The 25009-nt window shown below is 30.7% G+C and overlaps 2 protein-coding genes and 1 non-coding gene across 3 annotated transcripts; 1 reads left to right on the forward strand and 2 right to left on the reverse strand.

Annotated features, from left to right (window-relative positions):
* Positions 1-10653: 10653 nt before the first annotated feature.
* Positions 10654-10726, reverse strand: Trnaa-agc. Its single transcript has one exon. It is a non-coding gene; the product is annotated as a tRNA-Ala (tRNA).
* A 5103-nt stretch (positions 10727-15829) lies between these two features.
* On the forward strand, positions 15830-17814 carry LOC113387531 (actin-related protein 2/3 complex subunit 1A). Its single transcript, XM_026624861.1, has 2 exons — positions 15830-16153; positions 16357-17814. The coding sequence occupies exons 1-2, from the start codon at positions 16087-16089 to the stop codon at positions 17409-17411; spliced, it is 1122 nt and encodes a 373-aa protein (XP_026480646.1). The 5' UTR covers positions 15830-16086; the 3' UTR covers positions 17412-17814.
* A 46-nt stretch (positions 17815-17860) lies between these two features.
* On the reverse strand, positions 17861-24869 carry LOC113387530 (brefeldin A-inhibited guanine nucleotide-exchange protein 1). The gene is made up of 3 exons (XM_026624860.1): positions 24480-24869; positions 19222-24152; positions 17861-18158 (listed from the first exon to the last, which is right to left on the reverse strand). Exons 1-3 carry the CDS (start codon positions 24601-24603, stop codon positions 18015-18017), a joined length of 5199 nt encoding a protein of 1732 aa, XP_026480645.1. The 5' UTR covers positions 24604-24869; the 3' UTR covers positions 17861-18014.
* Positions 24870-25009: the final 140 nt, after the last annotated feature.

Here is a 25009-nt window from a genome sequence, read left to right on the forward strand (position 1 = left end):
AAAATATTTTAAAATACACTTTTCTTTAAAAAGTCTTTTTTTTCAAAAAAAGTAAATTTTTGTCAAAAATTTATAGTTTCTCAAAAATCTAATTTTTCAGAGTAATTTTTTTTCAAAAATGTTAATCTTTAAAAAAAAATGTTTGGTACGGGAAGTTCCAGCAATTTGCCTTAAGACACGATGCCACGCGTCCCACTAGTTAATATAGTATTTTTAAATTGAATTTTATAAACAAATATGACAACATTTTAAAAATATGAATGGTGAGGATATGACTAGTTTGCACAATGATTAAATTCATTTTTCTTGAAAATGGACCATATCACTTCCAAAGCAAATGATTCATTTATCGTGTGAAGCCAAGATGTTTACTAATTGATAAACTATTTAAAATAGCACAAACATTTGATAACGTTATCGTGGACAAAATTCGGGTGAATTTATCTCATGACAGACTTTGCGCTTGTTAAATTTTTTTTCATTGATAACAAGGGATGAATGTTTGCACCTCTTGTTTAGTTAAGAACCACACTTAGATTCTTGATAAATTTAGAAGAAAATGATAAGAAAAAAATCTTATGAAATATATTGCGATAGATTCAAAAATTAAAAATTCTACTAAAAAAATTACAAAAATTAGTATTATGTATGCATTCAATAAAACTAACGTTCAACGTAAGAATAGACTAAAATCTTATCTTATCCTTAGGGTAAGGTATTGCAATCGTCCAAAAATCGACAATGAAAATTTTTGCATATCTTCAGAAAAAATGGATGTATGAATGTATATGTGTGTGTGTGAGCGTAAGTACGGATACAATTTTTTGTCCAAGTTTTTGGCAAAAGTTGGTCCAACCGTTTCGAAGATATGATGCAAAAAATGCAGAAAATGGAAATTGAGTTTTTGAGAGAGCCGATTTGAATGATTCAAAAAAAACATGCAATTTATAATGATGAGAAGACGTGGTGATCCAGTTTTGTTAATTTACTTTTTATGTAAGCATATATAAACGTCGTCGTCCAATTTATAAGCACTTACATTTTATCATTCAAAAACGAATAATGAAACTTACAGGGTTCATAATAATATAATTGAAAACATTTAATATTCTTGGAATAATTCATTACCGTGCAGGAAGTTCCAGCAATTTGCCTTCAGGCACGATGCCATACACCACTAGTTTTATCTTATCTTATATTAAAATAGAATAATATTTTATCAATCAAGCTTTCCTCTTGCTATGGAAAACTTTAATTAAAATTGCTACCGATGGAAAATACATATTAAAATGCTCAAATAGTGCTTTAAAATAAAATTATTATAATATATTATAGAAAAATCTTTTACACCACATTTCAATTAAAAACGCTTTACTCTCAGAAGACTTTTGCATCAATAAATATAATTACAAAAGGATCAAATACATACTAACGTTCGCAAATCTCTATCCAACAATATTATTTTAATGAAAAAAAATAAAGTAGTTTGAGAATCGTTTCTTCATCGTTCCAAATTTCTATAAAAATACTTTTAGAACCCTAGGGATCTCCTTATGCTGACATATTCATAAACGACAAGATGCACATGCTCTTTTAAGATATTTCAAAAAAACAATTCTACTGGGATGACAGCAAGAAGAGGATAAAATATAATCAAGCATTATAAAAATTAGCTGCGTCCTGCTCATTCCGACAGCCCTTCGCTTACCTAAAGGACACTACTTCGGTACAGGTTTGTATAAATATTGGAGTAATAAACATTTTTATTTGGACTATAAATTAGTGGCCGAGAGTCATGCTGTTACGTGAGGTTCTGGAATACCAGGATCGTAGTTTACTACCTAAATAAAAATAATCAGTCATACATTTTACCGATTTATTTTGCTCTTTATTAGAAATTGTTAAATTAAAAAGGATTAACAAATTTATTTAAAAATTATATTGAACCAAGTTTTCATAATGTGAGATCTTTATAAACTTTATTAGTCTAAACACATGAGATTATCTTCGACAATATACTTTTTTTATTTGAGAAATGTTGAAATAGATCTTATTTTAAAAAACCTGTTGATATTACTACTATATATCATCGTGTATAATCGAAGTTTTATTTGTAGAGCTACGAGCTATAAGTTACAAACTACGAGCTAAAAACTACAAACTACGAGCTACAAGCTACGAACTACAAGCTACAAAATAGGAACTTCGAATTAGGAGCTACAAACTACGAGCTACGAAATAGGAGCTTTGAAATAGGACCTACGAACTACGAGCTACAAACTACGAGCTACAAACTACGAGCTACAAACTACGAGCTACAAACTACGAGCTACAAACTACGAGCTACAAACTACGAGCTACAAACTACGAGCTACGAAATAGGAGCTTCAAAATAGGAGCTACGAACTACGAGCTACAAGCTACGAGCTTCGAAATAGGAGCTTCGAAATAGGAGCTACAAACTACGAGCTACGAACTATGGGCTACGAACTACGAACTACGAGCTACAAACTACGAGCTACGAACTCGTAATTATGATAGATTGACTGGACTTCAATTACATTAAAAAATTTATACTTAGCAGATAAATGCAACTATTTTGGTCAACGGTTTAGCTAAAAATCAAAATTTGTTCGAAAGATATTCAATAGGAATTGTGCAGATGAGTTAGTAAAGATTGACGTAGCATTTTATTCCTAATTACCTATTTATTATTTAGGATTTTAATAAAACTTTTTGTATAAATTTTTAAACATATTCTACCGTAACAATTTTGAAATGCAAAATTTTATTGTATTTTGAGAGTTCATTATTTACCAAATTAGGAAGCTTTTGCAATGTTCACTAACAATAAGTTAAAATACCACTCACCAAACACTTTTATCACTATTTGATGTGCAGATTTGAAACATGTTTAAAACTTTATTTTAATTTACCAAATGTAATTCACAAAAATGTATTACGTTTGCAACCTTCATAATAATTATGAATGTAACCTGATTAAATTATTTAATCATTCAAATTTAAAAATAATTTAATGATGTAGGTTCAGCATGCCAATTATTCACAAAATAAATAAAAATAATAAAAAAAATTAGAACCTTGATTTCAAAATGATTTACTTACAATTAGACAAAATTATTTACCTACATGTAACTTTTCTACAAGAAACTTATAATAATGGGTAGTACTGCTCTAAGGCAGGTCCGTAAGCTGAGTTGAACTTCAACTCAATTCATGGAAGAATATTGTGATATCAGAATTTATGTTGCCATTTTAATTGGAAACAAATTTTTCATCTTTATTTTCAAGAGAAAATTGATATCACTACCGCATGATATCACGTTATCTAGACCGAGGATTCAGACTCACGACCACACAAGACAGCGCGCCTAACCGTTACACCATAAAACACCTACTACTTGCAGGACACTAAAAATCATTTTAAATAGTTGTGATTGTCGTTGAAACAAATACAAAATTAGTGGTGTATAGCCTCTTGTTTTGCGGCAAATTGCTGGAACTGCCCGTTCCGTAATAAAATATTTGAAGAATATTTAATGTTTTCAAATATATTATGATAAATACTATACCTTTCATTATTCATTTTTATAGACAAAATAGAAAAGCTTATAAATTGGACAATGTCATTTGGGGGCGTCCATTAGTTACGAGAGGTATTTAGGGGGAGGGTGGGATAATATTATCGACAAAAAATTACGAAATATCACGATGGGGTAGAGGGAGGGGTATAGTAAGATATCACGTGAATTTATTTTTTAACTGATTTCTTTAAAAAAAAATCGAACATTTTCAAAAAAAAAATTAAAAAATTTACAATTTTAAATTAAGCGGAGTTAGAATGAACGACCTTATCTCATATTTCTAAAAATTATGTAAACTGAATTGCAAAGTTTAAATTATTTATCTCAAGTATATTAGTGAGCTTTGTAATTTTAGCTAAAATTAATATTCAAATCCGAATTAATTTCAATATTCAAAAAAAAAATTCTTGAATAAAAAAAAATTAATCATTCTGCGTTCTCGACAAAAACTACCATTTTTTGTACATTTATCTCACTGTCTCCAAAATGTCCGGGCCAACTTTTGCCAAAAAGTAATCAGCAAATTTTATTAGAATTGATTTGTATTAAACTGTAGCGACACTGCCAAACCGCACGCGTAAACTCCATTCCAATTTCTTTTTCCCTCCACGAAAGTCATAAAACAACTTAAGGACAGGACAGGCCACTCCAAGGACTGAATAATCAATTTTGTCAATTTTTTATGTTTTTATTTTTACGCGTTCATATGTGTGTTCACATATGTGCTCAGTCAGAATCAGTTTTTTGTTTTCTTCCTTCAACGTTTTCACGTTGCGTCGAGCATGATTCGTTTTCGATTTGAATAATCGCCGATACGAAGAATATGCCATGAGAAATATGTTAACAAGAGATCGGAAATTAGATATGATTTTTATTTAAAAACAAACACGATGGGACGATGGAGATATCAGATGACAAGAATTTCTTGGACGCGCGCAGATTGTCTTGTAACATTTTATGGTTACAAATAACTTTATAAGATCGAGTGAAAATTATAAAGGTGAACAATACAGTTGTTAATTAATCTCAAATGGCTGTGAATTTATACTTTTCGTAGGGTAAGTTATAGTAATAATCCGAAAATCGAAAATGAAAATTTTTGCATATCTTCACGTTTCAGAGGTTTCTGAACATTTTGGCAGACCTCAAAAAAAATGGATGTGTGTGCGTGTGTTTTGTATGTCCGCATTTTTTTTAGTCCACCTTTTCGGGCGCACGGATCAACCGAATTGAATGGTTCATAAAACATTCGATTCCTGTTGATAGGGAGATGTGCTGATTAGTTTTTGGCAAAAACAGGTCCAGCCATTACGGAGATACTAAGCAAAGAGTGCAGAAATTAGAAAGTTTTTGATAGAACTGAGTATCAGATTTGAAGAATCTAAAAAACATTTAATTTGTAATGATTGGGTGAAATGGTGATTAGTTTTTGGCAAAGGCAGGTCCTGCCATTTCGAAGATACAGTGCTAAATAAACATAAAATTGCAGTTTTTGAGGGAACTAAGCATCCGATTTGAATGATTTTGATGACAGTATTTAGTACTATTTTGTATGAAAACTGCCACGTAACATAGCCTTACCATAACATTGGTCTATTTTATGGCAAAATCAACCCATAAATTTGCTAGGAAAGAAAATATATATATTTTTTTTAAAATAAAGTGACTATTCATGCTCGTAAATGTAAATTAACTAGTAGGTAAAAAATTTCGATATGAGTTATATAATCGACTTCATCAGCAAGAAATGAAATTAACCAACTTCTAAAACCTTTGATAAATATTTTTCAAATATTAATTATTAATAAATATTAGTCAAAGGCAGGTCCAGCCGTTACGGAGACGCTGAGCAAAGAGTTTTGAGAGAACTGAGTATCTGATTTAAATAATCTAAAAAACATTAAATTTGTAATAACGGGGAGAAGTGGTGATTAGATTTTGACAAAGACAGGGTCACGCGTTTTGGAGATACCGAGCTAAGTGTGCGAAAAATGGCAGATTTTGAGAGAACTTAGCATCCTATTTGAATGATTCAAAAAACTTTTTGCTTGTTTTGACATAATAATTGCTTTTGGAAAAAAATATTTCAAAGTGTTTTTCTACAATTTTTTTTTTTAATTTTTTTTTTGTACGTCGAAAATAATTCAAATTTAATTTTAATTCTGGATAAAGTTCTAAAGCTCACTTATATACTTTAAATAATTTATTTATATAACTTTTATAAATATTAGACAATGTTACAGTATTTATAATAATCTATATGGAAACATTTAATATTTCCCAAACATTTCGTTACGGTACGGCAGGTTCCAGCAATTTGCCTTAAGGCACGATGATATACACAACTAGTTTACCAATAGATTGGCATATATTTTCCAAAAACTAATCAACAGTTTCTGAATTTTCAAAACCCGTTCATGATTTTTAGCTAAAACGTAGGCGCAAAATGTTGCACTTATCTCATTATTTGAGCATATATTACCATTAATATATTCGTCTCATAAAACTAATCAACGCGAATTTTTATCGAAATTCATCAAATGGCTTTAAATTTTTAAAATCGGTGCAGCCGTTTTTAAGAAAACGTCGATAAAAGGTCAAATTTTGACTCGCATATACGCCCTCATATATACTTTTTCCAATTATGGCCTTGATTCAGAATTTTAAATGAATTGAACGTAAAATTAGAAAGTCGGATTTTCTTGCAAAAATATTAACTTTTTCTTCGGAATGTTCAATATCTATATATGTATATATATATAATCCACCTACAGCTTTTGTAATTAAATATGTTAACAGGTTGTATGGAATTGGATACGACTTATGTTTCAAAGAAAATATTGTATGATCAGAATAAACAAATATCAAATTACAAAATCTGGTAACGTTGCGTTAAGCATATGTTAATAAAGAAATTTGAGGAAACCTTATTATGAACTGGTTATTTTATATAAATAAAAAATGATAAGCAACTAATCTGTAAAAATATTAAATCTGATTTATTCCGATTATAATATAAATAAAGTAATGAAGATCAACTGCAGAGGCAAATATGAAATATGATATATAAAATTAAATTGTGCTGATTTTTTAGACATAACTATGTACCTCATATTTTAGCAAATGCCTTATACATTAATATTGGCATGAACAATTCAGTAAACTTCGATTTAGCTCATTTTTACATACAATAGTACACTAGACAGAAAATTTAACTAAAACTAACCATCTGTTCAAATATGTCAATTCCAACACAAAAATAATTGATCAAACAAAACCATCCGAGCACAACATTAATTAAAATCAAAATTTTTGATGATATTCAATCATGCACCAAGAAGTATATACCTGTATACTGATATGTCATGGGCACAAATTTTGAACATCGATCGTAAAGATATTTTTTGAATAATTGACGTGATAATAAATATTCTTCAACAAGTAACTCAAACATATCATAAATTAAGTCGAAGTTATAAATAACATCGTTCGGAATCCTTATGGTGGTCAATAAAAAAAGTAAAGGACAAAGTCAGGCCCAAATCAGGCGGAAGTATGAAAGGGTATAAAATAGCTCTTTAGCTGATATTTATTATATCAAAGTTGATTTGACTAATCATATAATGTTTGCATTTGTAAAAAAAACACTATGAAAAGCATAAAACTTTAAAAACAATAATTGCACACAATTACAAATAATTTTTAATCAATTATGAATTCGTACATTTACTGGTTATAACGTTTATAAGTGATTAATTTGTTTAGAAGATCTTTGAAAGCGAATTTTATATTTTTAAATTTCTAATATTTTAAAGAGCAAATAATTCTTATCCTGCGCAAAATAAAACACTCATAAAAAATTAGCTTACACATTATCTGATAAGACTTTTTTGGCAAACTATTTTTGGTTTTTTCTATAAATAAACAAAAAATAAAACTTATTGATCCCAGATATTTTTTATTGTTGAATATAGTAATTGATTTTATTACCATAGCTTTAACGTACCAATTAACAATAAATTATAATCCTTCAAAATTATTTAAAAAAATCAGAACATTTTTTATGCTTACCACACTATTTATATGTTGAGATTCATCAATTTATTTATTATTTAATATATTTTAATAGATTTTAAATGCAGGTCTATTTTCTTGTACTCGTTTCATTATTTACTAATAATAAATTTAACCAGAAAAATCTTATTGTTGACAACTGATACTAATGAAATATTCCAGGAATATTAAATGTTTTCAAATAGATTATTATAAATGCTATAATTATCATTGTTCTTATTTTATAGACAAAATATAAGAGCTTATGAATTGGACGACGACGTTCATATATGTATTACAGAAAAGTAAATAAACAAAAATTCAACAATCGGATTTAAAATAAAGGGCATTGTCTAATATTTACGACAATTACAAAGATTTAACTTTACAATTTATTAAAATATATAAGTGAGCTTTAAAGCTTTAGCCAAAATTAAAATTAAAATACGAATTATTTTTGATATAAATTCCCAAAAAGCAATTGTTTCGTCAACACAAGAGTTTTTTGAATCATTTAAATCGGTTGCGTTGTTCTTTCAAAAACTGCAATTTTTTTGCATATTTAGCTCCGAATCTCTGAACCTGCATTTGCGATTTTTATTTTCTGCACTTTTTGCTCCCTATCTCCAAAACTGCCGGACCTACCTTTGCCAAAAACTAATCAGCATATCTCCCTATAAATAGGAATCGAATGTTTTCTGAACAATTGAAATCGGTTGATTCAGAAACCTTCAAAACGTCAAGATATGCAAAAAATTTCAATTTAGATTTTTGGACGATTACAATAACTTACCCTACTGGAAGTTAATAAAAAATATCTAGTTTAGAATATTCCAATTAGTAACTTCATCAATTTTCTAAATCTGTCTACAGGGAAATAAAACCAAAAATTAAAAGAACTCATGAAAATAAACATTTAAACATTTAAAACTAAAATCAATTTTCAATTTTAAATCACTACATTTTTTGCTGCGGACCTGCTCTGTTCTGTCGCGCACAAATACTTCAGTTAAAATTCTTGCAAGTCAATGTTTTTATAGGTTACTTAAACATTACAATTTCTTTTTCGAAAAGGTTCGAGGAGTGAGAAAAAAATGCAATGTTATATTTGCTTTCAAATTTATAATATTTCAAAAATGTGTTCAAGGATGAAACGCAATCTTAAGAAATAATATCAAAATAAAAAAATTATTGGAGATTCTCCTAAAGCAATATTTTTATAGGTTATTTACGTAACAATATGAAATAATGTGAAAAATTATGAGAAGAAATATTTTTGTTTTATATGCACAGGTGTGCTACTGCTTGCAGCAGGATATTTACGTGTGGGCTTATTGGCTATTATATCGTGTAGCAGCCCCAAGGCATTTTTGTTCTTTAAAATAATAATTCTCTGAAATGTGTAGAAGCTTCCTATGAGATTATTATGATATTAAGTGACAAAGATGGTCATCCTGTTAACCGTTCGTCTTATACTCTAATTACGACGTAAACTAGTGGGGCGCATGGCATCATGCCTTGAGGCAAATTCCTGGAACTTCCTGTACATTTTTTTTTTTAAATATCAACATTTTTGGAAAAAAATTACTCTAAAAAAATTAGATTTTTGAGAAACTATAAATTTTTGACAAAAATTTACTTTTTTTGGAAAAAAAGACTTTTTGAAGAAAAATTTATTTTGAAATATTTTGGAAATTCTGAATTTTTTTTTTCAAAGCAATCGTACTGCTTTAACACTTTCGACTCGGGAGTCGGACTGCTAGCAGGTACGCTGCGCTCGGAATATTATAGTGCCATACGTATCTCACAACTCGGAATTTTTTTTTGTATCGGATTTTGTTCAAAATGTGTTAATATTGCATTTAAATATAGTCATTATAATAATAAAACAGAAAATTTTGAAAATTAAAAAAATGCGCTCAAAACCATGCTATATTGTTTAAAAAATCATTTCTTTTCAGAGCTTTATTAGAATTAATGGGGATCACGAGCTAATAAATTAATTTTGTTATATATTTATTTATGAAATTAATAAATTAATCAATAAATGAATGTAATAGTGAATTAATTTCAAAAGAATGAAAAAAAATTAATATATTAGTTTAGTTTGCGACGACACGATTTGCCGCCGGAGCGGCGGCATCCGAGCGGAACGGTAAAACATATCATGCCGCCGGAGCGGCGACATCCGAGCGCAACGGTAAAATGACTATGCCGCCGGAGCGGCGGCATCCGAGTCGAAAGGGTTAACTGCATAGAGACAAAATATATAGAAGCGTGTAAGCGCTGCATCGCCGTCTAACGAACAAACGATGATACGGAACCCATAAAAATGTAAACAAAAGTGATATACATTATTAAAGTCTCCATAAAATATCTGATAATACAATATTTGATGTTCATTGTAACGATCATTTTTGACCGCCAAATGGCTTTTTTTTACTTTTTTCACTGGTCCTCCGAAACCGCTAGACCTGTCTTCCCAAAAATTTAATCAGTTTTTCTTGCCAATACAAGTAAAATGTTATTTAAATTATTAAAATCGGACGTTCCATAATGTTAAAAACTGAGTTACCGTTTTTGGCACTTTTTGCCCCGTATCTTCGGAATGGCTACACCTGCCTTTGCTAAAAACTAATCAGCACGTCTCTTTATCAATACAAATCAAATGTTTTTTTAATTTTTCAAACCGGTTGATCGGTTCCAGAAATCGTCAAGGAAAATTTGTATCCGCGCGCACACACACATATGCACACATACATCCATTTTTTCTAAGGTATGCCAAATTTTTCAGAAATCTTTGAAACGTAAAGATATATAATTATATAATATAATTAATTGTCAATTAAATGTCCGTAAGGTATACTAGGAATACGGTATTTTTTAGATTGTGGCAAAAAAATTGAATTTCGGACACGGCCGAAAAATTATTCCAATTTTTTATGTAAAATACTATTATCTGACAACCAGATTCATTGGTTTAAAAAAAAAACGTTGGAAGCGCCGGGTATCGATCCCGGTACCTCTCACATGCTAAGCGAGCGCTCTACCACTTGAGCTACGCCCCCGGTAAGAAGATTCGCTTCATTCATGGACTCCACATCCCTGACAAGACAACCATGTTCATCATCATTAAGGCAACTAGTGGTGTATGGCATCGAGTCTTAAAGAAAATTGCTGGAACTTCCCGTACCGTAATGAAATATTCGAAGATGTTTTCAAATATATTACTATAATATTGTAACTTTTATAATGTTTATTTAAGTTTTCATAAAAAGTTAATAAGCAAATCTGAATAAAGCGGATTTAGAACGAAAGAATTGGTCTCATATTTCTAAAAATGATAAAATTAAATTGCAAAGTTAAAATAATTTATTAGGAAGTATATAAGTGAGCTTTAGAATATTAGCTAGAATTAACATTAAAATCTATATTATTTTCGATTTCGTCAATACAAGCAAATGGTTTCGTCAATAGAAGCAAACGGTTTTGTGAATCATTCAAATCGGATGCTTCGTTCTCTCACAAACTACAACTTTTGGCACATTTAGTTCCGTATTTTCGAAACGGCTAGACCTGTCTTTGCCAAAACCTAACAACCATTTCTCTCCATCATTACGATTGGAATGTTTTTGGAATCATTCAAATCGGATGGTCTGTTCTCTCAAAAACTAGTCAGTTCTCCTCATCAAAAAAATCGAATGTTTTTTGAATATTTCAAATCGGTTGATCCGTGCGCCCAAAATCGTGAACAAAAAATTGGGGACACAGAAAATACACGCACGCATCCGTTTTTTCATAACAAACTTTTAGCAGTTATAATTTTGATGGCAATTTATTACTGATAATTTAAGTGTGAATATTACCAATTAAATCGTGGGGTGGTTATGAATATGAAAGTATAAACTCCACTTGTATAAAAATATATAAAATTTATTGATTTTGAAAATTAATATCAGAAAGACGAGTCCAATTGTTTTTTTCCTCCAAGTCTAGCCTGCTTGATTTCCCCACAAAATAAATATTTTGCTGCAAAATTACTTTTGATGCCATGATAAATAAATATTTCGATAAACAGCATACATGGATTTAATTAAAGGTTAAGTGAATTACAAATATTTTTAAGTATCATAATATTTGAGATCACAAATGCTATCATAGGTTGCGCAAGAATTTACTTAATGACATATGTTAATAATAAATACGTGAAACTTTTAATTAAAGTGCGGACTACATAAATGTTAATATTAACAGCTAAAACTATTAGAGATTTATTTTTTATTTATTTGGAAGCATTTGAGCCCTTGGGAGCAAAGAAATTCAAAAATGACCAGATTTAGGACCACCCTAATATATACACATAAATACACTTACAAAAATATTACTATTAATTTCCTTCATTAAAGATATTTTAAGGATTTAAATCTATAAGAATAAAAGAATATAATTAAACTAATACTTGGTTAAAGCTACTTACAAGTACGCAAAATAATCCCTTGACTTAAATTCAGTTTAAGAAGAAAAAAGTCAACAGTCTTCAATAATCATTGCTCTTTTTTATTTTGATTTAGGTCTTGTCATCCTAGAATGTACGAAAAATTCGAGAAATAATCATAAATAAATCCTCTTACCAGTATTTACCGATAATCCCATAATCCTCTCTGTTTAAATAATATTGCTGTCAAAGCAAGGAAGGACACATTCGATGTTTTATGACGTCCGAAAATTATATTATCTTTTATATAATCTCTTGCACAGGTAGGTATAAAAAAAGATTTGTGCAGCGCTAGTCAAAACAACTTTCATGAGAACGGATGAAATATGATGTTTTAATATATAAAATATATAAAAACTAGTTATTTTTCTCTTTTAAAGTAATAATCTAAAATTACAAAATTTTTGTGAATGAATTTATTTTCAAAATCGATCATATTACGCCCCTAAGGAATAATTGTGTACACTATGTATTGTGTATACACAATATAGGTGAAACTTGATGCAAGAACATAATATAATTTTGAATTGTAGAAGAGCTTCATGTAGGTTGAACTATTGAGTTATCAAATTACACACCTAAATATTTTTTTCTGGCAAATATTTCCGTTTCAAATAATCTTGTTTATGATCAAATCTTTCTGCCAAATTTTATATGAATATACATCTTTGTAAGTTTTCTTCTCTATTGACATGATTGAATAACTAGTATGATTATATTTTAATATTTCATAAAGAATCATTCCTAAATAATGTAATAACTAGTGGTGCATGGCATCGTACCTTAGGCCAAATTGCTGAAACTTCCCGTACAATTTTTTTTTTAAAAAGATTAACATTTTTTTTTAACTTTGAAAAATCAGATTTTTGAAAATTTTCAAATTTTTGAAAAAAAGGACTGTAAAAAAATAATTTTTTGAAAAAAAATTTAACTTTTTTTCAAAGCAATCCCTCTGCTTAAAATTTATATGTATTATTAAAATCTCCATAAAATATCTAATAATTTGACGTGCATTTGTCTATCATTTTTGGCCGTTAAAATGGCATTTTTTCACTTTTTTACTAAATCTCCGAAACCGCTAGACCCGCCTTCCCAAAAATTTAATCAGTTATTCATCTTGTCAATACAAATAAAATGTTTTTTGAATTATTAAAATCGGACGCTCCGTTCTCTTAAAAACTGAGTTACCGTTTTCGGCACTTTTTGCCCCGTATTTTCGAAACGTCTAGACCTGCCTCCGCCAAAAACTAATCAACACGTCTCCTTATTAATAGGAATAGAATGTTTTTTGAATGATTGAAATCGATTAAACCGTGTTTCCGAAATCGTGGACGAAAATTTGTATCCGAACACACACCCACACATACACCCATTTTTTTAAGGTATGCCAAAATGTTCAGAAATCTCTGAAACGTAAATATATATACAAATTTTCATATCCGATTTTTTTGCAATTACGGGAGGTTAAAAAATAAAAAATATTATTGAAAATATAATGTTCTAAATATTTTGAAAGCAAGTTTTCATCATTATGAATCAAATGATAAATAGACAATTTCGAGAAAATATATCAGATAAAAATATGGCATTGATTATTACAGTATTGTTATTATATTACATTACAATTTATTATATATAGTATATTTAAAATTTTATTGAATGAAATGAAAATTTTAACCCTTTCCACTCGGATGCCACCACTCCGGCGGCAAAATTCATATAAATCTCGGATTTAGCGAGTGGAAAGGGTTAAATGTTAAAAGCTCGCTGCCTCACACAATCTTCTTTGTCATCAACATTTTGAATATTTATCACGTGAAACATAATTCAAACATAAATCATGAAGATATAATTCCGGTAATACAAGAAAAATAGAATCGTATCGAAGAAAATTTCATTTCAACATTCTATTATAACTATGGGCGGATTGGTTATATTAAAGTAAAAATACTTAATAGAATTATTATATCCAGTAGAAGTCCTTTAGTCCGGCACCTAACAGTTTGAAATGCCCGATAGTCCGGCATTTTTTTAAAAATTTCGTTTTTTTTTTCAAAAATGTGCCTTTATGCAAATAAAAATGCTTGAGAGCTATTAGAACGTTTTTTTAATTATTATCGTAATTGTAATACAAAGAAAATATAATATTCGCATAATGAGATTCTAATAGGAACAGAACTACATAAAGCACTTTTTTCATGTCAGACTTCAGACTATACCGAATCGTATAAATCTTTTTCTTGGACAAAATTATGAATAAACAAACTATTGTGTTCAGCATTACGCCTGATTGCCTAACAGTGTGACAAACGAAACGCATAATTAATCCAAACTATGGATCAAAATTTATGTTCCAATGATAAATTGAATTATAAACTAGCTGTAAGTAGAATTCTGTCTTGAGGCAATTATGGCATCGTGCCTTAAGGCAAATTGCTGGAACTTCCCGTACCGTAACGAAATGTTCGAGGAATACTGAATGTTTTCAAATAGATTATTATAAATATTGTAACATTGTCTAATATTTATAAGAATTATATAAACTGAATTGCAAAGTTGAAATTATTTGTAAAGTATATTAGAACTATAGTCAGAATTAAAAATAAAATCTGAATTATTTTCGATATACAAAAAATTAAAAAAAAAAAAAAAGTTGAATTTTTTTTCCAAGATCAATTATTTTGTTAAGACAAGCAGAAAGTTCTTTGAATCATTTAAATCGGACGCTTAGTTCTCTCAAAAACTGCCATTTTTTACATATTTAGCTCCGTATCTTCAAAATGCCAGGACCTGCCTTTGCCAAAAACTATTAAACACTCCTCCTAATCATTAATTGAATGTTTTTTAGATCATTCAAATCGGATACTCCGTTCTCTCAAAAAGTCGATTTTTATTTTCTGCACTCTTTGCTTCGTATCTCCGAAACGGCTGGGCCTGCCTTTGCCAAAAACTAATCAGCTCTTTTCCCTATTAATAGGAATCGAATGTTTTTTGAACCGTTCAAATCGGTTGATCTATGCGCCCGAAAACGTGACTGGAAATTTGTATCCATACATACGAGTACACACACACACACACACACACATCCATTTTTTCTGAGGTATGCCAAAATGTTCAGAAACCTTCAAAACGTCGAGAAATGTAAAAAATTTCAATTCCGATTTTCGGCCCATTACAATAACTTACCCTACGGGAAGTTAATAAACTCTAAATTTATGTAAATAACAAAATTAGAAACAAATGTCTTATCAAAAAGTTACCTTTTTACAATGCCGCTCATTGAACCAAACTGACAGCTCTTGACAACGGACGTTGTGGAAATCGACGTTGAAAAACTTGAATACTTTTGAATGCTTAATAAAAACTTGTATATTTATCATTGATAAATAAAAACTTAAAGCATACAGAATTATATGCATTCTAGAGAAAAAAAAGATATCCCCAGGATATATTTATTATTATTGTCTGAGGTCTCCGGGGTAAATGCAAGAAATTTATCAGGACGCAGAAATTATTAGTGTTGCCAGCTGTGAAAAGAGAGATTTTAATGGGTTAAGAGTTAAGTTTGATCAGATCACCGAAGTTGACAGTTGGTAAGACCTTCGTGGGTGTGCCGAGCCTGTTTACAGTTTATGATAAAACTTCACAATTATATCTAATCTCTTCAAATGTCAATTTGATAAATGTGGCTGTGTGACTAATGAGGCGTTAACTTTATAATTTTGCATGAATAATGAATGCGTATAATTTTTGATACAATTTTATTAGTATTTCAAATAAGTTATTACTTTGTCAATTTTGGAGATTTGTGTCGACGGACCAGAGTCCACGAATTTCCCTTTGTTCGATACTGAGAAATAAATAAATCTTATTATTTAAAATTAGTTATTAATTTAGTTCCATAAGTAAAGTATTAAAAATAACAATTTTAAGATGACTCAGAGACATACGTTTGGTGTAAATCCAATTACTTGCCATGCTTGGAATAAAGATAAAACTCGTAAGTAGAAATTATATGAAAATCGATATATTATCAAAATTAAATTCAGCCCTAATGATAGCATATATTTTTCATATTTTGAAACCTTTTCTTTACCATGTGTACTTGTACTTGTGTGATACATATAAGAGTAAATATTTTATTTTGATACCTTTTCTTAACAAGGTGTACTTGTACTTGTGTGATACAGATATTATTTTCAGAATTTGCAATGTCGCCAAATAATCATGAGGTTCACATTTACAAGCAAGATGGCCAGGATTGGAAGTTATTAGATGTTTTAAATCAACATGACTTACGTGTCATGGGCATTGACTGGGCTCCAAATACAAATCGTATAGTTACATGTGCCGTAGATCGCAATGCTTATGTTTGGACACAAGGTGATGACAATAAATGGAAACCAACCCTTGTGTTATTGAGAATAAATCGAGCAGCAACATGTGTTAAATGGTCCCCGCTAGAGAATAAATTTGCTGTTGGTTCAGGTGCAAGAATCTTATCCGTTTGTTACTTTGAAAAAGAGAATGATTGGTGGGTTTCTAAGCATATTAAAAAACCTATTCGATCAACAATTACTGCTTTAGATTGGCATCCCAACAATGTACTGCTTGTAGCAGGTTCTGCAGATTTTAAAGTCAGAGTATTTTCGGCTTACATTAAAGACATTGAAGAACAACCTACCCCTACATCATGGGGTAGCAAAGTAACATTAGGTAATATGTTAGCAGAATTTGTTAACTCCACTGCTGGTGGTGGTTGGATACATAGTGTTAGTTTCTCTGGGGATGGAAACAAGATTTGTTGGGTTGGTCATGATAGCACCATAAATGTCGTAGACTCTTCTAAGGGAAATGCTGTGTGTAAACTCAGAACAGAATATTTGCCATTTATGGTTTGCCAATGGATCACAAACAAATCTATAGTCGTTGCTGGTCATAGTTGCTTTCCTTTACTTTATACATTAGATGCTACTGGCAATCTGAGCTTTGCTGCAAGATTGGACACTTGCCAGAAAAAAGAAGCCGGTGGTATTTCAGCCATGAGAAAATTTCAATCTCTAGACAGACAGGCTAGAATTGAAAATTTTGATACTAACTTAGAATCAATTCATCAGAATGCAATTACTTCACTATGCTTACACAGTGGAACTAAAATAAATGCTACAAAAATCAGCACATCTGGTTTAGATGGTCAGTTGGTAATCTGGGATTTACATACAATTGAAAAGGCCATTCAGGGTCTGACAATATCTTAAATCTTTATTTTGCATTTTAAAACTTTTTCATGACTACATATTTGAATATATAAAATGATTTTTATAAATAAATAAACATTGCAATTTTTACATATAAGATATAAATTAGTTTATGTTTATGTCGTAAACTAATTTAATGCATTAATTACCTTTATATTAGGTTCTATGAATAACATGGTGAAACGAATAACTTTCATTACTAGTACGACTGTGTTAATGAAACAAGTGCTTTCTTTGCCAGTTGTTAGTCCTACTGGTATTAGAGGTACACATTTTATACAGTAACAATGCTCATAATTTATAGTAATAAAACTTGTCTCAATAACATTTACCTATGACTTAATGATTATAAAATGTTGCCAACTATGAAAGTGTGAACCACGGAAATAAATGCTATATATAAATATACATATACTTTTATTTTTATAATTTTATCACCATCTTCCTTCTCTGTATAAACTATTATATCTAATTAACTACACTAATACTATTATATATTTATATATACAATTTGTATATATTATTTAACATCCATAATGTACATAATAACTCTTGTTAGGGCACCAACATTCATTATAATAATAAAAAATCTTACGCTTTTTGTTATGAAGGAGTATTTGATGTTATTGAAAACACTGGTCCAATTCTCAAAAACACTCGCCGAAGCACTGATCGCAATTCTGCCTTTAGGTCACAACATGTAATTTCACATAGTAGATTGTAATAACTTGAAACATGTGCAGCAAACTAAAAGTGATAAATTCGATTAGATTGAAACTTAGCTCTTGAAATATTTTCAATAAATTTGGTAATAATTTAACATAAACATACTAGGATATTGAAATTCTAATATTCCATTGATTTTAATATTACTTTTTAACTAAATTATTAACTTCCCGAAGGAGAAGTTTATGTTATCATAAAAAAATCCGATTCGATAATTTTATGTTTTCTCTAGAAAAAAGTGTTAAACTTTCAGTCCACATTTAAGCTCATACTACCCAATAGATTTAAAAAAATCAAAAATTGTTCGAAAGATATTAGTTGGGAATTATACTGATTAGTTTTAGGTGAAAATCTACCGAGCCGTTTTTTTATAATTTAAGCTGATTTCTATGGAACTTTTTTTGGCGATATATATCATGGTCTTATAGAACTCACTGAAATATTACGGCCTTACGACGACAAGTAGTTTAATTTTAAAAATTCATCAAAGTTTGAGAAAATCAGTATAGTTTTTTTTGATGTTTGTTAAAATTAAAATTAGACGATTTACTTGGTATAACGATAGAGTACTTGGTCTTAATAAACATACTAAACCATTAAAGTCCTACAGAAACTGGTTCAAATATAAAAATTGTTGATTTTTGAAAATTTGCTTTTAGAAAAAACTCCGAGTTAACGTGTTCGTTCGTTTTCAATTATGTGTAATCAATCCACTCAGAATACTTTTAATCACTCATAAATTGATTTATTTTTTATTGATTAAGTCGATTATTTACACATATCGGAAAGTTCATGTAACTTGCTTCTAGGCAAAATACAAATACCAACTAGTTTTTCTTTCAATTCATGCTTTAAGCAAAAGATCAAAGCGCATCGAATTTTAAAGTATTTGATACATTAATACTTTCGCAATTTTACACTAATACAAAATTACTTGTGTCATTCCTCAATTAATTTTTTACATTTTATGATATGTAAACAAGAGGCAATTGGTTGGATCAAAACTTCTCAAACAAAAAATTGTGCTGAATTCTTTACACATGAACTTAAAATATAAATGATCAAAATATAAAAAATTACTTACCCTATCATCTGGCATTTTCAGTATCCGCATCAAAATAAGCAGTAATATGTTTGTCCAAGCGTCCCTATGGGATTCACTTTGCAGACTCAAGAAATATTCTAAAGCTTCTTTAGAAACAATAATAAGCTGGGACTGAACTTGTGCCCAATCACGCCTTCTAGCCTCATCTCCATACATTTTAAATAAAATTCTCAAAACGCATGCCAATGATTGAGTCTCTTGTTTCATAAGATTTGGTTTGATGGATCCTTTAAATCCGGCTCTCCACAACAGATTTCTTTGTTCGTGATTGGCATTGAATACTTTTGCAAATCTATGACTTTGCATTAAGCATTCTGTAAGTTGAATTAGGTGTGGAGAGCTCAGGAGACGATACATCCCTTGTTCTTCTCGTTGGCATTCTGCTTGATTGTTGAGACCCCCCGACATATCTGCAGCCGCCAGTGCTAAAGTTTCGGCATCTTCTTTGCGCGATGTTGCTGGAAAGAAAACAATATCGTCTATGGTTTGGATTAATTCTAATTGAACAACACATTTTATCAATAACGCTGAAAACACATTATTATCACAATTGATTTTGGTGTCTTCGGAATGTAAGGAATGTTGACTGCTAGATTTCTTTAAAATCCCTTGTCTCACTTCTCCGTTTTCTAAAGGTTTTTGTGCAGCTTGTGTACTCTGCACATTGTCTGATGTCCATGTGAGCAAATCGGACGGAATGGTGCTATTGAATATATCTAACATACACTGGCACGTTTTGTCCCATGTTTGCTCCGTAAATTTCAAACCATTTGATATGACTAGGTTTTCCAAACAGTTTGTGCCTGATCTAGCTAATTGCTCATTATTCTGCTGCACGCACCAATGGAGTTGTGTGTACAACTCTTCCAATAACAAATCACCTAATACATCGAAGTATTGCGTGAAAACATCCACTATGGCATATAAAGCATGGTTACATGTCGTTGTCATCCATTCAGCTTTCTCTGTATGCTGTTCGGGTAGTTTCATGTTGTCAAAGATTCGGAATAAAATATTAAACAAATCACGCCACCAATGGGGCTTGTACGCCTCACCATGGGTTTTAACAATTTCAAACAAAACCGTCAGACCTCTTGTCCTAACGTCTAACTTACATCTATTTACTATACATGATAATGAAAATAGTAGCGGAAACCATCCTCTAACCCAAACTCTGTCTTCTTCCGATACTGATATATCCGCTTCCATTCCTGCGTGTTCCGCGAACAAATGTGGCGACGAATGAACACTCAGTGCGCAAGTTCTTACCAGTCTTATAGCCTCCATGCTAGTATCAGGAAATCTAGCATTGCAAGCAAATTCAGACAAACATTTCACAGAATCCTGAAACGAATCTATCATGGCCGGAAACTGTTTTTTATACAGTTCTGTGATAATCTTTCCAGTCGTTTGGAAAGCTAGTTCCACAATACCTTCAATGTGATCGCCGGCTGCTAGATAAAATACAGAAAATATATTTTTCCAACCTGATCGTATATTATGTGCCTGTGAATGTACCATTTGAGTTACGCAACGTACAACCATATCTCGTATAACTGGAGAATTATTCTTCTTCATTATGTGTTCGAACGGTCTTAAAAAGTCTTTCTGGAAACGGAAATTTGCGAATTCACCTTTCTCAATAAATTTCATAGATAATTGCCTTAAGGAATCAACGGCAAAGAACGATATTTCTTCACTAGGGTTACATCCCACGGCATTAAAGTGATCTCCGAGCACTTGCCAGATTCTGGACCATTGCAAACGAATACGTCCCATATTATAATACGATATTTCAACAATTTTTTGTAAAGAAAACATCCTGGTATGAGTCAGTTCATCAACAGAAACTTGACATAAAGCTTTTACAAAATCAACAATAGCGTCTCCATCCAATCTGGTAGACCCTGTGAAAATGCGATCAACAGCTACAACTACACTTTGAGAACTTGTTTCCCCTATATGTTCCTTTACAGTAGGATCTAAAGTATTCAGGCTAAAATCAGGTGGTTTATGCGACGAACCAGATAGGTACTGAGGTCTTGCACCTGTTCCTATTAGTTGAGCCAATTCTAATTGAGATATACATTTTAAAATATCAAGCCAGCTTGTTCCCAAGTAATTACCATCCGTATGAGCCACTGTTATTAAAGTTTTTATAGTGTCAATATTCTTAGCTTTCATTTCAGTTATTGGTGAATTGGCTGTTAATAATGTAAAACGTGCAAGAGCTTGCACATAAGCATCTCTTTCCAATGACATGTGGAAAATGCAAGCAATTCTTATAGCACATCGAATTCCATCAAGACATAATGATGCAATTTCTGTATCATCACAATCCTGAAGCCCAACAGAAAAAGCTGCCAAGAAAGGTGTCCACGCCATTTTGAACATTGGTCGAACATGTTCTAAATGTTTAGCAGAAGTGAATGGAGTTTGAACATGTGAAACAGATTCCATTAAATTTTTAGCAGCAGTTGATATTACTTCCATTTCCATATTCCATAACAATTTACGTTTCTTTTCATTTGCGATGATTTGTTTTCCTGGTTTATTTACCACAGATTTCATCTTAATTTCATGACCAGCAATTTCGTCATAAATTTGTGATAGATATTCATCTGGCAAATCCTTGTTGTCACTAATTCCTCGATTCAATTTAATATATTGTTCTTTTGTCATTTTATTTTTAACCTGCGGGGAATGTAGATCTGTTGTTAACATAATTACTGAAAACGCTAGAACATAAACAGTGTCTGCGCTGGCAAACAAGCCGTTATTAGGATTGCATTCGCAATATCTACTTGCAAACTTCTCCATCAATCTATCAATTTTTTGAGCTTCTCCTGGTAACCTAAATCCTTCAAGAAAATATCTTAATGAAGCTACAATGTCTTGATCTGCAAAATCCATGGCATCTATATACGCACACATAACTGATTTACAATGATCATCATTTTCTCCTAGATAATCACCAATAAAAGTTTTATCCAGTCTATCATCAGTGTGCAACCAGTCAGCAATATCAGAAATCGATTCTCCCAAAAATCCTTGTTCTTGTAAAAATAATACACCTTTTTTTGGCTTTCTATTGAACATATTTATACCAGTTTCCCAAATTTCCTTTTGTTGCTTCAAAACCTCAAGTTGTTCAGGAGAATCTAATATTTCTTTATTACCAATTATACTAGAGCCTTGGGAATTCAAGCTGACCGTTGAGCCACCATGAGATTTTAGAGTACTAGAATTATTATCAGGTTCCAAATCCTTATTAGATTTGGTCGCTCCAAGTGTGGTTTGAGAATTGGGATTAACATACAAATCCTTGCTCCATTCAACCATACATTTCAAAATAGAAACTAAACATTCTAATCCACGTATTCTCATGGTTTTCTCTTGAATCGGAGTGGCACCTAATTCCAATGCTTGTCGCCCTTGAGCAATTTTTGATAAATCATTCACGAGACGCTCAAATAAGTTTGCTGCAGACAAATCACAATCATAGTTTACATAAATATCTACAACACTCTGCGCATCTGCACAAATTCTTGTCAGAGCTTGAATAACCATCCACTTGTGATCAAATGATGAGCTTGTGGTCTCAAGAATGTTTAAGAATATCTCCTTAAAGAATACTTCAATTTGCATTTTTAAATGAGTTTTGAAATTTGATAACAATGCTAAAAATATAGAAAGCGATAATTCAAAAACTTCTGGTACTGAGCTTACACCATTTTTAGATAAGGCCACACAAAGATATTGCTTAATTGCTGTTATGAACATTTCATTATTGCGAAATACTGGTCCAGCACTTTGGAGTATAGATAGCAGCAAATGTAAAGACAAGACTTTTGATCGTAGTTCATGTGATTTTGGATCAGGAACTCCTTCTGGTAGAGCTTTCATAGATAACTTGCAAAGTGCTCGAAAAACAAGGAAAGCGTCTTTTTGCAAAATATGTGTAAATTGTGCAGTATTTATGCTATCATTTTCACTATGAGTATCCATACTCTCTTGAGAAGGTATGCGACTTATGTTATTCCCGATGCTGCCATTCATATCCAGTGAACTTGTATCACATTTCTCATTAACATCCGTTTCAGAAGAAGAAATTTCATTTATAGATGTATTTGTTTGATTGCTTTCATTTAAATTTTCTTTTACCTCAATTCTACTATCACATTCATCTTTATGATTTTCATGACAAGTATTATCTGGTGTTTGTTGTTCATTATTCACTTCTAAACTTTTTGATTCACTTCCTGTAGAAGGCACATTATCACTTAAATTCACAACGTTATTAATAATTTCATTCAAAACATCTATGACCACATCCTCTGCAGTAATGCCATTTTCACTTTCATCAACATTTTCATCAGTTTTAGTTTGAGGTACTTCAAAAGCTTGATTTTCCATACGTGTAAAAATAACATTCAACATTTGCTGTAAGGTGGCACGGGCTGTAGTTTGGTTAATTAAGTTCTTACTAGCTAAATATATATTGTAACAAGTCCGCACAGCATCTAAAACCGTTCCTTCATGCACTTCAACATGCTGAGATGTTACCACTGTGAGCAATGCTTTTATTATTTGTAATTGTACACCTTCATCTGTTTGAGGGCCAGTAAAACATAAACAAATAGTTTTCACAATCCGATCTATTAGATATTTCCCAGGAGCAGTGGAATCTGGTATGTTTCCAGTAAGATGCCCATATGCGATTAGTTTTTGGAGACAGTCTAAAGCCGTGACAACAATTCTGGATGATTTACTCTGGCATGCCAATTCAAAAGGCAGAAAATACTTTTCTGCATTTATGATATTTGAATCATTTTTTGGTAGAGGTAGTGTAGCTGATGAATTAAGAGTTGTATCTTCTCCTCCATCTTTTAATTCTGTTTTTATTTCACCTAATCAAAAATAAATTCATTAAAATGAGTATTACTTAAAACTAAAGACATAAATGGCAAAGAAATGTTAAACAAAAACTTATAGCAGATTTTATTGACATTTATTGTAACTATGGCAATAAATTGATCATAACACACTTTTATGTCTACAATCATCATAAATTCAAATAAAATGTTGACATCAATTGCAGATTCTAAAATTTAAGACAGGATTTGTTTAACACAAATTTGTATAAAGTACAAAAATAAACTAAAAGAAAACTATAATAAAGTGTACAATATTGAATAAATATATAAATTTAATATTCTATAACACAAGTATTTTACCTAAAGCTAACTCGCAGGCTCGTTTTAATTGAGAATGATGTGATCTACGAATGTCCTTATCCGCAAGGATTTTTTCCAAAGCTCGAACTATAAACATTTCTTTTGTTTTTAAATTTGTTTGCATGTTTTACTACGTCAAATTAATTTTTTATATTTAAATTAGTGTTTAATCATCATAATCGATTTTCATTACAAAATAATCTATTAATACGTATACAAGTATTCTTATTAGACAATCGTCGTGGTATGCAGACATTTACATGGCCATTTTCACTTTCACGAGTTACGTAGCACTTATCTCAGACACCTGCATTGATTTTGTATAACATATGCCCCATTTAATTATCTGTACAGATGTCTTAAAAAATACATGATGTAAACTATAAGTGATCTTAAATAAAAAATCATATCTGTCAAAAGTAGATCATGTGTCAAACTAGCCTGAAAATTTAAGTTTTCTCAATCTGAGAACGACAAACCTGTTTTGATGCTTATGTTGGTGAACATGGTAGATAAAATTTAAAAATGGA

Source organism: Ctenocephalides felis, unplaced genomic scaffold (genome assembly GCF_003426905.1).
Source record: "Ctenocephalides felis isolate EL2017-DRISC unplaced genomic scaffold, ASM342690v1 CF-g0.4_SCAFFOLD_03572, whole genome shotgun sequence".
Lineage (NCBI taxonomy): Eukaryota > Metazoa > Arthropoda > Insecta > Siphonaptera > Pulicidae > Ctenocephalides > Ctenocephalides felis.